Genomic DNA, 14,710 nt, shown 5'->3' with positions numbered 1-14,710 from the left:
ACTCCGAAGTGAATGGACTTATCTTTTTTTAAGTAAGGATTTACAAATTTAATAATTAATATATCGTGTTTAAAGAAAAATTATCTACAATATTTATTTTTATTATTCTAACTTAGCTGTTAGGTTATTTATTAAATTTATCTGGAAAATAAATGTTTTTATAAGTACATGTATTTACCTATGTAGAACGATGCTGAAAAATTAAATTTAAATACGGGCAATATACACATGCTTCAAGCACTGCAACATTTTGTTGTTATGTTAAAGACGACAAATCGTTAATGGATAGATAATAACCGAAGTCAATTAATTTACCAACTTCAGCAGAAATACGAAAATATTTATTTCTAACACATTTTTTTCTTCAAATAATACAGAAATACATGTTAGAACTAATTCTGAGGATTATAAACAGTACTGCAGCTATCCAGTTAATTAAATATCTTTAGAGGGAATTAAATTGATAGTTTGGTTTGAAAAAAAAACAAACATTTGTTTAAAATGTAATACATTATAGAATTTTTTTCTACTTTACAAATATACATGTAAAGTCTTTAATTAGAGAGAGAGAAATGCCTTTATAACATGATTATCATTAATATAACCAAAGTGATTCTCCAGTAATGATATTTTTCACCGTAACTGTATTTGTTTGCCATAAGATATAATTAAGAGCCCCCCCCCCCCCTTTCTGTTAAATCTGTTACTTACATGTAGTTAGTATTTCTAATATATTTTAATTAACATTTAAATAGAAGTTAATGTGTTTTGTAGCACAAAAATTTCAGTCTCAAAAACAAACATGCATCTAAACAAAGTCATTAAACAATAGTAGTTCAAAATATACATGTGCGGCGGTGATATTTTTAAATTGGCAGGGAGTAGGTTTCAAATTCAAGCGGCTTAATCATTCCAAGTGTTTATTCCCAATGTATTTTATTCATTTATTATTATTATTTTTTTTTTTTTTAGAAATGTTGGAATCAGATCTAGAAATGATAAGAAAAAATGTTAAAACTTCTTGGAGATTCTTAACACTTTGTCTTCGGTTTGACGAGACTTTCACACCTGCTGGCAGTATCGAATGATTTTGATTGACAGGTCAAGCACGTGGACTTCGTGTGAACTTGAAGCAGGAAAAAAAAAACGATTATGACTGTAACACAAATAGGTTTTGTGATAAAAATAGTTTTTTCATTGCCTGGTATATTAGAAAATAATTAAGAAATTTTATTTGATATAGGTACAAACATTTGAGAAAGGGGGGGGGGGTAAAACCGAATCTCTCTCTCTCTCTCTCTCTCTCTAATTTGTCTGTTTTATAAAAACTATGACAGTATATTACTTAAATATGAAGTTGTGAAAATTTAATATATAACAAATAATATGAATGCCTCTCTGTATCATCTTGTTCGAGTATAATATCAATAAATCATCATAAAAAATAAAACTGACTGATAAATATATTATTGCATTAAAATTTTAAAATGCGGGTGTATTTATGCAATACGTCCACATACCTTTGTAAAATATTTCATTTTTTTCTCAATATTTTACACGGAATCGTCTTGGCACGGAAATATATGTATGGTTGTTACAAACGTTGTAATTCATTCTTTAAGTCCGTAGTTTGCTCTTCTAAAATCCACATTATTTGTAATGTATATAATTTAATTTTGTTTGTATTCTAGCTTCTGATCGGTTAATGGTTAATATCCAAAAAGGAACACAAATTATTTCTGTATAACCTGGTTTGGTATGGGGGCACATCCCCCTGACAACCAGCTGAATCATCTGTATCCATACAATCCTCTCATTTCCAGTAGGGCTGTGTATTGAGCAAAATATTTCGATACGATACGATACGATATTTTATAAAGCGATATGCGATATATTGGATTATTTATTAAGTCTTTCAAAAATATCTTGTAAATGACATTTAATGCATAAATTTGATAAAAAATGGGTGAGTCTAATATAACATGTTAAAATATAGTTGTCTATGTATTTTGTAATAGTTATTTAAGATGTGCTGTCTCCTTAATGTTTATTTCATCATTGACCAGTTTTAATTCAAAACAGTTAAAAATAATCTTTGGTAACTGAAATTCCCAATTTTTATACAGAATTATAAGGAAAACTGCCTGTCCGATACGTATTGGAAATTATTTTTTCGATATCGATACGTATTGAATATTCGATATATTGACACAGCCCTAATTTCCAGTCCTCGGAATTCATGGAAAATTCCAGATTTAATAAATGTACCTTTAACTTCAAACAGTTATTCGATCTTACCACATGTAAACAAACGACAAGGCTGCTAGGCCTATGTATCAGTTTTTACCTCCCCTCGCTTCCCATCACTTCCATTACTTCCGTTACTACGGTTGTATTATTGAGCGGCAAATTTGAACTAATAAAAAGCAACAAAATTTTACACCTATAGTTATTTAATGATTTTAAAATTAAATTATAAGGAATGACTCTAATTCTTGGCCAAATTACGCTTTATAATCCGCGAAGCGGATTATAAAACAGCGTAAACTGACCCAAACCAGGTTATACTCGAATAATTTGGCCAAGAATTAGAGTCATTCCTAATATATATATATATATATATATATATATATATATATATATATATATATATATATATATATATATATATATATATATATATATATATATACATTTCCAAGTATTTTTCCTTAAGATTCTTTGCAAATTAGAAGACTGTTCATTTTCTCATGAACTACCATGAGATGAGCATGAATATCTCCATTGTTACGTCATAATACCGTACTTGACGTCAAAAATATAGTGCAAACTGTTTTGCTTCAAAAATGACAGTTGAATGGCGTAACTTGTGGAAACTAATCAGAAAAATAATGTAAATATAAGTGTTGTGGAATGAAATAAAAGACGTCTTAATCGTATAGTGGTTTATTTGAGACTTGTTGTCTATAGAAGCGTAACGTTAGTTATTATGACGTCACAACAAAGTTAACCTTACATAAACTCACGGATAATCAATGACAGTAAGAAATGAATTTAATTTTTGAAGATTCATGAGGTACATGAACTACAAATCTTCACACTGGCATATTTTTCATGAAGCGCTAACGCGCTTCATGAAATATGCCGGCGTGAAGCGTCGCAGCTCATGTCCTCATGAATCTTCAAAAATTAAATTCATTTCTGAAATATACTTTATGAAAAATCCAATTTTTGGTACAGTAAAGTATTGATATATCCAATGAAAAAATCAAGAATCACAAGACTCGAATAATCATTTTTATCCTGCAACTACCCCTTGTATTGACCTAATAAAGGTAACCTAATAAACCAAAGCTTTATTCGGTCAATGCCCTAATAAAGCCTCGTGCACGTATTCCGACGTTCTAAAAGCATTGTGACGTCATGAATATTGCAATGTTTACGCCATGGCGTCTTAGTTTCAACTGCAGAGGTACCTAAATCGGTTGAAAACAGATCGTTTTGGAGGTCATGTAAAAACGTGTTGCAGGATAAACAAAATACATGGTTACTGTCTTGAAATACAAGCGATATTTGGGCTCGGGTCGAAAACGTGATAGAGGGCTCGGCAAGCCTCGCCCTCTATCACGTTTTCTTACCCTTGCCCAAATATCACTTATATTTCAAGACAGTAACCATGTATTTTATATTAACTGTAAGCGCTTTCTGCCTTTTAATGGCTCTTCAGACAGTTACAAAATGAATATGAAATTGCTTAGTAACGTTCATAAGCACAACGTCAATTATTGTCCTTTGTGACATCATAATAACGTTAAAAGGTAGCATCATAATTCGCACAGTTACAATCACTTATAATTCAAAAACAAGTAGAAAATTAATAGAAAATTAAAAAACAAATAGATAATTTCATATTCATTTTGTAACTGTCTGAAGAGCCATTAAAAGGCAGAAAGCGCTAACCTACAGTTAAAATGATTATTCGAGTCTTGTGATTCTTGATTTTTTCATTGGATATATATATATATATATATATATATATATATATATATATATATATATATATATATATATATATATATATCAACAAGTTATGTATAATATGATAAATCAAGAGATCAGATTGTTCCAGATTTCAATTTTTTATTAACATTTTTCATTTCACCAGAAACGATCACTTCCAAATTCTAAGGCATATTAACTACGTTAAAGTTAATACCCACAAACATAAATAATACAACAATGTTACATTTAGTAATGTCGTCTGTCCAAAAGCTATAAAATCTAGCATTAAGTTTTGAATGTAGAAACCAAAACAGATACTGTTTCATCAAACTGCTCAATTTAGTCCATAAGTGCCACAATTCATAACATTTTTGACACTTTTATGTTTATTCTGAATTCAGTTTAACATAGTTGAATTGTCTGAAAAGTTTGGACTAAATCTGTTGAGTGATGTGAAGAATACCAACAAAAAACTTTAATCTGATAGAGTCAGGAGTCATGTAAAAATTGACACTAAGTTGGAGGGCTTTATATATACATATATAGGTCCTAGTTGTAATGCAGGGGTCCTGGGTTCAATTCCTGGTCCAACTGATGATACCCCTTCCACTTTCCAGGTGGAAGAATTTATTCTGTGTGTTTTTAGTGGTGAACACAATTAAAGGATTGGGGTAGGAATGTGGTGAAGTGTGAATGTTGGCCTGGATAGCTCAGCGGTTAGAGCACCTGACTAGTGATGCAGAGGTCCCGGGTCAGATTCCCAATGTTGTATAATGAGACTAAATAGGTAGTCAGACTTCCCTAGAAGACTGGCTATATAGTTAGTCTTTCCCAAGGAAGGCTGGATCAATAGTGAGTCTTCCCCCCGAAGACTGGCTATGTAGAGAGCCTTCCTCTAGAAAGACTGGATACTTAGTGAGCCTTCTCCAGAGGAAGTTTCATAACCAGTCTTACAAAAAAATTTTCCTGATAAAATATAAAATTGTTCACTACAGTTATTGTAAAACAGTATGCATTATTTTTAATAGAGTGAGGAATTCTGTGAAGAAGAACAATGGCACATTACAAGGGTGCAGCATCAGAGGGTGGAAGAGCCCAGATTTTAATAAAAAAACGTCAGAAAGAACAAGAGGAGATAGAGACTCGAAAACGCAAGATCGAGGACGAACTGAAAATAGGGAGCATACAGAATAAGTTTGCATCTCATTATGATGCTGTGGAACAACAGCTCAAGTCTAATACCATAGGTAAGTCATATCTAAACTCTCCAGAATTAATCAAAATTAAGAAACTAATTAAAACTGTGTTGAATCAAAACTTAAATATCTTGTGATTGGTCATGAACAAAATTACTTTGTTAAAAATCACTCTGATTTTACACACAAGTACTCCAAAGTTGATATTAAAAAGATGCTGGAGTTCCTCACTGACAACAATTATGTAGTCTTTGGAGACCAAGTCTTCCAACAAATTGTTGGAAATCCGATGATCACTAATTGTGTTCCTCTATTAGCCGACCTGTTTTTATATTCATATGAAGCAGAATTTATTCAAAAACTTCTACATGAGAAGAAGAAAATACTTGTCGTTGCATTCAACTCGACATTCAGATATATCGACTATGTTTTATCAATTAACAGTTGTTATTTCCACTCATATGTCAACTCAGTATATCCCACTGAACTTGAAATAAAAGATACCACAGAGTCTGTCACATCTGTTTCATATTTTGATGTTTTACTGACTATAGATGACAAAGGCCAACTAACAACTAAATTGTATGACAAATGAGATGACTTCAGCTTTTCCATCATCAATTTTCCTTATTTATTAGCCATTCTCTGTAAGCATTTAAACTTTTTTATAGGGATTGTGGCACACTAGGTCTTGGATTTTTATGAAACTTGGCACACATTCCTATATTGAAGTACGAAACTAAAATTCATATTAAAATGGTTGCTATGGTCAATGATTACCATGGCATCCAGCATTCATTTTTCATGGCATAGAAAACGCTAAATTCTGGTGAAAAATTGCCTTTTTTGACCAATTAAAAGTCTATGATAGAACAAGATATTTACATGACTTTATCTTTTTACCAAAATACTCTATTTTTATAGTAATATAGATAATTTCCTGTATTTGGATAACTTTTTCTCATAGAAAAAATAAATTTAGTAATATTCTGCTATCACCTGCATATGGTGTTTATGTCTCTCAACTTATTTGCTACTCAAGAGCATGCTCTGTGTATGGTAAGTTTTTAAACCAAGGCAGACTACTCACACATAAGTTAGTGTTACCGGGATTTCAACAATCCCATATAAAGTCAGCATTCTGTAAATTCTATGATCATTACAATGACCTTATAAGAAAATATTACCTATCACTTGGTCGTATTTTGGCTGACTTGTTTCCTACCAATTAGTAGACCTTTGTTTTTATACTAAAATTTGATTACGGAATGTTCCGTGTACTTGATTAATACATAGGGCTCACAGCGTGTGTGACCGGTCAACAGAGGGTGTTTACTCCTCCTAGGCACCTGATCCCACCTCTGGAATTTCCAGGGGTCTGTGTTTATGCCTTGTTCGCAGATTTGTATTGTTTGAAGTTTTTATGAGATGGATCACTGTTCGTTATCTTCACCCCTTTTTCATTCATGAAATAGGGCTATCTCACTATGAATGTTCCAAAAGTTTGGCACTAATTAAATTTGTATTTTGTGACTTAATTTTATTGTAACGATTACATATTTTGAATAAGTTATGATAAAATGATTTGGTATTAGGTCTTGTAACACTGGATGAAATGAAAGCAAAGCAGGAAGATGTGATTAAAAAGCGACAGTCACAGTTAGCTAAGAAAGATGCCCAGGCCCGACTCATAGAGAAAGAAAAGGAGAGAAAGAAGAAAAAAGAGCAACAGAAGGTAAAGCAAAAATGGTTTAAAGTTCTGAATTTTACATTGAATTCATTGCATTAATTTTAATTAAAATTCATCTCTTACTAGTGCAAGTGATACAAAGTTGATTGTAGCTCTTAATGGTAGGCAGTTTAGGTACACATTGAGAAATGGCTATTGTTATACCTTTAAAAATTGGTTCCTATATAAATCTGTATTTAAAAATGTCTTAACATTTCTAATGTTTTACTGAGCAGTCATAAAAAAAAAAATCGAAGTTTTACCGCAGAATGAGACTGCTTATGTCACACATTGTGCGGGATCAGCTGAATCTTATTTGCATTTGTTGGTGTTTGACAGTGACAGAATTGACCGAATTTTACTGCAGTGCGGGTAAAGGAAGTTTACATCATGGAAGCCAGCACAAGATACTTTATTCAAAAATAAATAAATAAATAAAAGGTATAACAAAACATTTTTTGACCATGTTCTTGGAACCAAACTGTTTGCCTGAGGCTGTTACAGGTTTATGGTTCTGACAAAAGGCATGTTGCCCTTGAACCCAGTCAATAAATGTATATTTTTGCATGTACATTCAGTATATGTAACTTACTAAATCTGCATTTAATGTATGTAAGGTAACATGCTCTTTTACAATTTTTTTTAATGTAATTTTCAGATTGCCAGTCTCTCCTTTGATCCAGATGAAGAAGAAGATGATGATGAATTTGAAAAGGAAGAAGTTGAAGAAACAAAAAAGAAACGAAGGCTTGGTACTTACCTTATCATTTTCTCCTTAGATTGCAGAGCTGCCAACCCTTACGATTTTGGTGTAAGGCTTACGGTGTGAGCATCGAAAATATGCCTTATGATTAATCTATTTATCCTTACGATCTGCGTTTATGTTAAAAGTTTGGAATTCCGGTATTCTCCATCTTCCCAAGTCAAGGGTTTCTGATTCACTCTGCTCCACATAACATGCATAAACAACCTTTATGTGGAGCGGAGTGGATCAGAAACCCTTGACTTGGGAAGATGGGCATTCTCAAGTTTGTCCACCTTCAGTTTTCATTATTTAAGGAGGTTCAATCCTGTGCCTTTGAGCAGATTTTGGTCTGGACCTTTATTTCTAAAATTCTGCATCATTTTTAAGTTCTAACATTAAATCTGGATTCTACAATGCAAACTAAACTATATCCAATGAAAAAACCACGATTAAATTCCATTGAAATAGGATTACGTCAGGAACTATATTTGCAGCGGAAGGTTTTTTTAGAAGAAAATGATCAATTTTTCCCTTTTGAAATATATACAGTACTGTTAAGTTTAAATTCCTATTTTTCCATGCTAGTTGCACACAGAGCAGTTTTTTGCAGTGAAATGTTTTATACTGGTTCTGAAATATCTATTAAATTATTTCTTATGAATTATTTCATTATATAGTGACAAATATAGTAAATACATTCTGTAAGTCCAGGAAAAAAATTGAGCCAATTTTAACATAAAATTAACACTTTTTTTAGTACATGTAATATCTGAAAATTTACATCATAGACCCCCACTTTTGTTTTTCTTTTCTGAATATATAAGATAACTTTGATCAATCTGCTTAATTCAGCAAAAGTTTAAGACTTTAAAATACAGTCAAACCTTGTTATGTCGAACTCGAAGGGACCGAGAAAATACTTCGAGATAACCGAGGATTCGAGATATCCAGGGTAAAATACTTAAGTAATATGCAGTTGGGACTTCAAAATTACTTCGACATATCCATGGTATTCGAGATATCCGTGTTCGAGATACCGAAGTTCAACTGTAATTTTCTTGCTTGTTAAATTTTTAATGTAAAAAAAAATCACATTTTGTGAGTGCAGAAAGGTCAAAAAATTGATTATGCGAAGCAATTTGAAACTTTTTCTTAGGGCCTAGGCACAATTTTAATGTGTCTTTTTTTTAAATAGACTAGTAGTTTATTTTGTCCCATGATTTATTTGGATAAAAACATTGGAGGGAAAACGTCGAAGATGTGATTTTTGATTAAGACACAAATTTCAGTGCAAAAAGGTCATATTAAATGTACTGTAGCACCAAAAAAAGCGTATTGATCCCCATTTTTTGTTTTGATTTTTAATTAAGTTATGTGTGAAGAAACTAAAAATATACTTGACAAAAAAAGTTTAAGACTTTAAATATCAGGATCCAACCTCGTTAAGTAAAAATAATCATAGTCCTTACAACACTTACTTGTATTGTCATTGTCCATTTCTTGGCAAACTTTCGATTTAAGTCATTTTACAGAGAACAAAATGGAAAAATATCCAGTGACCAGGCGTCCAATCGGCGGGTCAACTTAGTCTTAGGATTTTTAATTTTATAAAGTTGGCAGCTTTTGGTGCTTAACAGACCGTGTTCCTTGATACTTTTTAGAAACAACATATACTGTAGATTCCTAAATATATGCGAGGAATAAATTATCGCGTAATTACGCAAGAAGCACCACTTACGAAATAAAATTACTCGCATTTATTTTGGTATGTAAAATCTTTAGATAAATCACCCATTCGCAAATTATTGTTCTCGCGGTTTGACGTCCTTGGGTCACTTCGCGATATTAAGTACTCGCGTAAAATAAGGAATTTACAGTAATAGGCAATCTATGCTTGCTTACTTCATGTTTTTTTTTATCACAAATATCTTATAAATATAAACATACTTACTTATGTTGAAACTTTTTACAGGAAAGAATCCTGATGTAGATACAAGCTTCCTGCCGGATCGTGACAGAGAAGAGGAGGAAAACAAGCTCAGGTATCAACTGTCAACAATGACCTTATCTAGTTATTTTAAGTAATTTATTTTTTAAAAGAACATGTAGTTCTGATCTGACTTAATAAAGCAGAAATATACACATTCATGTACATGTAGACTCCAAAACAAGTGCCAGCTAGGAACTGGTTTTTCTCAAACTCAAGTTCTTTAATTTTTTTTTAGCTCACCTCGACGAAGTTGAGATGAGCTTATGCTATACCCCCAGCGTCGGCGTCGGCGTCCCGGTTAAAGTTTTAGGAGCAAGTTCCATTCCCAAGTAACTATTAGCCCTACCTGGACCAAACTTGCATGGATGATGCATCTAGGGATGGACACTACCACACTTGCTTCGGATGCTGGATCTGACCTAGATTTTCCAGATGAGTGACCAGGTTAAAGTTTTTGGAGCAGGTCCATTCCCAAGTAACTATAAGCCCTACCTGGACCAAACTTGCATGGATGATGCATCCAAAGGATGGACACTACCACACTTGCTTCGGATGCTGGATCTGACCTAAATTTTTAAGATGAGTGACCAGGTTAAAGTTTTTGGAGCAGGTCCATTCCCAAGTAACTATAAGCCCTACCTTGACCAAACTTGCATGGATGAGCATCTAGGGATGGACACTACCACACTTGCTTCGGATGCTGGATCTGACCTAGATTTTCCAGATGAGTGACCAGGTTAAAGTTTTTGGAGCAGATCTGTTCTCAGGTAAGTATAAGCCCTACCTGGACCAAACTTGCATGGATGATGCATCCAAAGGATGGACACTACCACACTTGCTTCGGATGCTGGAACTAAGCTAAATTTTCCACATGTGAGACCTGGTTTAGATTTTGGAGCAGTCCCGTTCCCAAGTAGCTATAAGCCCTACCTGGACCAAACTTTCATGGATGATGCATCTAGGGATGGACACTAACCAACCTGCTTCGGATGCTGGATCTGACCTAGATTTTCAACATGAGTGAATTTTAGCCATATTTTAACCAAATTAGCATGGATGATGTGTCTAGGGATGGACACTACCAGACTTGCTTTGGATTCTGAATCTGACCTACATTATCCAGATGAGTGACCAGGGTAATTTTTTTGGTGTAGCTATGTAATATTATGGCCTGTTATGATTAAACTTGCATAGATGGTGCATCTAAGGATGAAAACTTCCAGACTTGCTTTGGATGTTTGAACTGACCAAAATTTTCTTGATTACTAAACAGGTTAAAAGTTTTTTAGCAGGTCTATTTCCAAGTAACTACAAATTCTACTTAAACCAAACTTGCAAGGATATTGATCTTGGGATGTTCCCTAACTAGAAAAAAAAATATGATGTGAAATTTGCCTTATTTATAGATAACATTCGTCGAGGTGAGCTTCGTAATCTTTGATTACCTATGTTTTAATTTTCAAGAGACTCAAGGCTTGTGAGTGTCTCTTGAAAATTAAAAGAAATTAAAGAACAAGAGTTTGAGGAAAATGTTTACTAACTCACAATGGTTATGGGATCTGTTCCTTCCATTATACAAAAATGGATTGATGTGTTTTGGTGAAATAAACATGTGCTGAAGAAGTTACCTATCCTATTATATATATCCCTAGTAATATACATGTACCTCAGTGATCTGTCAAAATGAAATGTACAAGGGAAAGTTCAAAAAATAAAATAAGTTAATCATAGACATTTACAAACATACGTTGTACCTACATTGTATGCCATCATAGGCATGAACTAGGAAAGTAGGCTTTGGAAAACAGCCAATTTGAATCGCAATAGATACAAGCAACCAATCGGAATCATCCTAGGTGTTTCATGAACATGAAAAAAGAACAATTGTGTGGGAGTAATGAAACACAGTTGATAATGGGAGAAATATTTATTCATTGGTGCCTTAAATTATTTAAAGCACACTGTGATTCAGATAAATATTATTCTCCTTACTCACTGTGTGTTTATACCCAGTACACAGAATGCAATCGAAGTTGTATTGGGGTTAGTTAATAGTATATTTTGAGAGATTTAGTAAATAAGTCTGCTTGTTACATTTAGTGCTTTTTGACTATTTTTTTCTATTTTAGCTTGAGGTACATGTACTTCTCATTGTTTCTTAGGAAGTTTCCATAAACATTCATGTTTTCATTTCACAGAGAACAACTTCGTCAGGAGTGGGAGGAAAAACAGGAGAAAATGAAAAATGAAGAGATAGACATAACGTACAGTTACTGGGACGGGTCAGGGCACAGACGGCAGGCACGGATGAAGAAGGGGAATAGCATTCAGCAGTTCCTACAGAAGTGTTTAGAGACCCTCCGACGGGAATTCAATGATCTGAAAGTTGTCTCTGTGGACCAGTTAATGTATGTGAAAGAAGATTTAATCATTCCCCATCATTACACATTTTATGATTTCATTGTCACCAAGGCTAGAGGTAAAAGTGGTCCACTGTTTAGTTTTGATGTTCATGATGATGTGAGGCTCCTTAGTGATGCCTCTGTGGAGAAAGACGAGTCACATGCTGGGAAGGTTTGCCTCAGAACCTGGTACGAAAGGAACAAGCACATATTCCCAGCTAGTCGATGGGAACCATATGATCCAGAGAAAAAATGGGATGAGTATACCGTGTCAGACAAAAATGCAGCCAAAATAACTGTCAAGTGATATGTTGTATGAATAACTGCCAAGCGCAATTTACTAGTAATTAGAATTAGATGTTCTTTGATATGTTATACACAATTAATAACTGTCAAGTGATATGTTGTACACAAATGTGAATCCAGATCATTTGAAGATTTTACTTATACATGTACAATCTTTTGATTGAAGGCAGTTTGGGAAGTCTTTGATGATTTGAGAGCTAGCAAACCCCGTATTCTGTATCTGTTTTGGTTATTTCACATTATAATTTAATACAGAGCATCAGTCATATATTGTTTTGTCTGAATGCTTTCTTGTCAGTGTATGCATTGAACACGATATGTGATGTTATGTGTTACACTTAAATTGAGGAAATAAGTTTTGCAAAACAAAGTTTAAGTCTCATGTGAAAAAAGGCATATAGAACCAATGCACTGTTTTATTTGATAATCTAAACTGAACTCATTCATGTTTAAGATATACATGTACATAGCATAGGTTTGATGAATTGATAGTTTTCATATATGAAATAAAAGTGGGACAAAAATTATTGGATTGTCAGTATTTAAGATTACACATCAAATTTCTTCATTCCAAGGAAAAGAAACATGAAGATAATGAACAGTAATGAAGCTCAAGATTCCATTGAAACAAAATGAATGTGTCTCAATGTACACACAGCTCCATTATTAGATTAAATAAACTTTTTCATCGCTGCTCTTCTCCTCCTACTCCTCGATAAATTACCACCTTGCCACATTTTATTTTAATAATTGAAGCTAAACCAGCTAAACTACCAGTCTTTAGTGAAGGGCCTTTTCTAACAAAATAATTGTCCCAATTTCACGTTTATTGTAGTATTAAAATAGGTAGTATATAATATAGATTAACAAATAAAGTATAGTGATCATTTTATTCTAAGATCAGGTAGTAGGGGAAATCAGAGAGAGAGGAGAAAGAGAGTATATATATATATATGTATGTATGTGTATATATATATATATATATATATATATATATATATATATATATATATATATATAAAACAGCCTAAAAAGTGTGGAGCTTATTTGTTATAAAAAGAAAAAAAATAACTTACTTGATCACTTTCTTGCATAGGAAAGGGGGAGGGGATATGCCACCCAAATAATTTTACTAGTATATACTTCCCCGGAGCCAGGGTTTTCATGCATAATTCACGTGTGTATTCCTTGTGATATGTCCTTTATATATACTATAATACTGTATAGAATATAGGTCCTTGCTAGCTCCAACTGTTCAAAAACTCGGGCCAAAGTTATAGTTATTCAAAAGGAGGTCGATGTCCAAGGTCAGGGTTATGAGGTCAAAAATGTTGGTACCGAAAGAAAAGATTTTGCAGACAAAAAGACAAGAAGACAGACAGACCAAAAACTGCATGCCCCCAAATCTCTGATGATGGGGGCATAAAAATATTTGTGAACCAAATATTACTGTATAAAGTGGAAGCTTTACACCTACCACCCAAAGGCTTGGTAGTTGACAGTTTTGTCAAATTATCATATGATTTATGCAAAATAAAATAAAATGAACGTAATGGTAAAACTAGCTGCTGTCATAAGAAAGTAATATGTTTCCGAAAGCTAATTGCACACAGGCCCATGGGAAGCAATTTCAGTTGGGGGGAGGGTACAACCCCAAAAATGGTCGCCCTTATTATTGAGGGGGTAAAAGCATAAAGAAGCTATGTTTTCTATAGTATACCATATATCTGCAAAATTATTATGGAACATTCAGAACACCAACAATCATGATTTGGCAGGCGCGGATCCAGGGATTTTTTTCGGGGGGTTGGGGGGGGGGTTGGTTTCCACCCCAGTCCCCCAAAAATTATTTGCTTCTGTATATACATTTAATAACTCTGGAAATTCGAGTGGGGGCATGGACCCCCCCCCCCCCCCCGACCCGTGCATGTTTGACTACTGCAGCTTATAATGTAGGATGAGTTCTGAGAACACCGCTTTTTTTTTTAAATAAAGTGAAAATGAAAATCTCACTGAACATCAATCATATTCCCAAAAAGAAGGGCTACTGCGTAAAGATTAATAACAGATTAAGAGTTTGAGAAAGAAAATAGAGTGAAGGACAGACGGGTAAGAATAAAACAATATACCCACACGTTTCTTATAGAAAGTGCGGGGTGTAATAAAAAAAAAATAGATGCAGTCACATGCAATACAGTAATATCTGCATGTTAGTGTTTTCTTCTTAAATAATGATCTTTTTTACCTGGGTAACTAGTGAAGAAGCAACAATGGCTATTTTATAATCTATATAAATTAACATGTATCAAATTGAGGATAAAATACTCAGGTGAGTATGTG

At 33.3% G+C, this 14,710-nt stretch overlaps 1 protein-coding gene across 1 annotated transcript; it reads left to right on the top strand.

The window, feature by feature from the left end:
- Positions 1–5,021: 5,021 nt before the first annotated feature.
- LOC133183153 (protein FAM50A-like) lies at positions 5,022–12,798 on the top strand. Its single transcript, XM_061318103.1, has 5 exons — positions 5,022–5,249; positions 6,794–6,933; positions 7,586–7,679; positions 9,645–9,714; positions 11,861–12,798. The coding sequence occupies exons 1-5, from the start codon at positions 5,057–5,059 to the stop codon at positions 12,369–12,371; spliced, it is 1,008 nt and encodes a 335-aa protein (XP_061174087.1). The 5' UTR covers positions 5,022–5,056; the 3' UTR covers positions 12,372–12,798.
- Positions 12,799–14,710: the final 1,912 nt, after the last annotated feature.

This window comes from Saccostrea echinata, unplaced genomic scaffold, assembly GCF_033153115.1.
Source record: "Saccostrea echinata isolate AGI-Se365-2 ecotype Australia unplaced genomic scaffold, CSIRO_AGI_Sech_v1 ptg000009l, whole genome shotgun sequence".
Classification (NCBI taxonomy): Eukaryota; Metazoa; Mollusca; class Bivalvia; order Ostreida; family Ostreidae; genus Saccostrea; species Saccostrea echinata.
Note: the sequence above shows the minus strand (reverse complement) of the source record. Positions and strands in the feature narration are given on the sequence as shown.

What these genes read in the sequence shown, in the direction of transcription:
- LOC133183153 (XM_061318103.1), top strand. Translation starts at nt 5,057, where the DNA reads ATGGCACATTACAAGGGTGCAGCATCAGAGGGTGGAAGAGCCCAGATT. An exon ending in GCTCAAGTCTAATACCATAG is followed by an intron (nt 5,250 to 6,793) that starts GTAAGTCATATC and finishes ATTTGGTATTAG; the next exon opens with GTCTTGTAACACTGGATGAA. An exon ending in AGAAAAAAGAGCAACAGAAG is followed by an intron (nt 6,934 to 7,585) that starts GTAAAGCAAAAA and finishes TGTAATTTTCAG; the next exon opens with ATTGCCAGTCTCTCCTTTGA.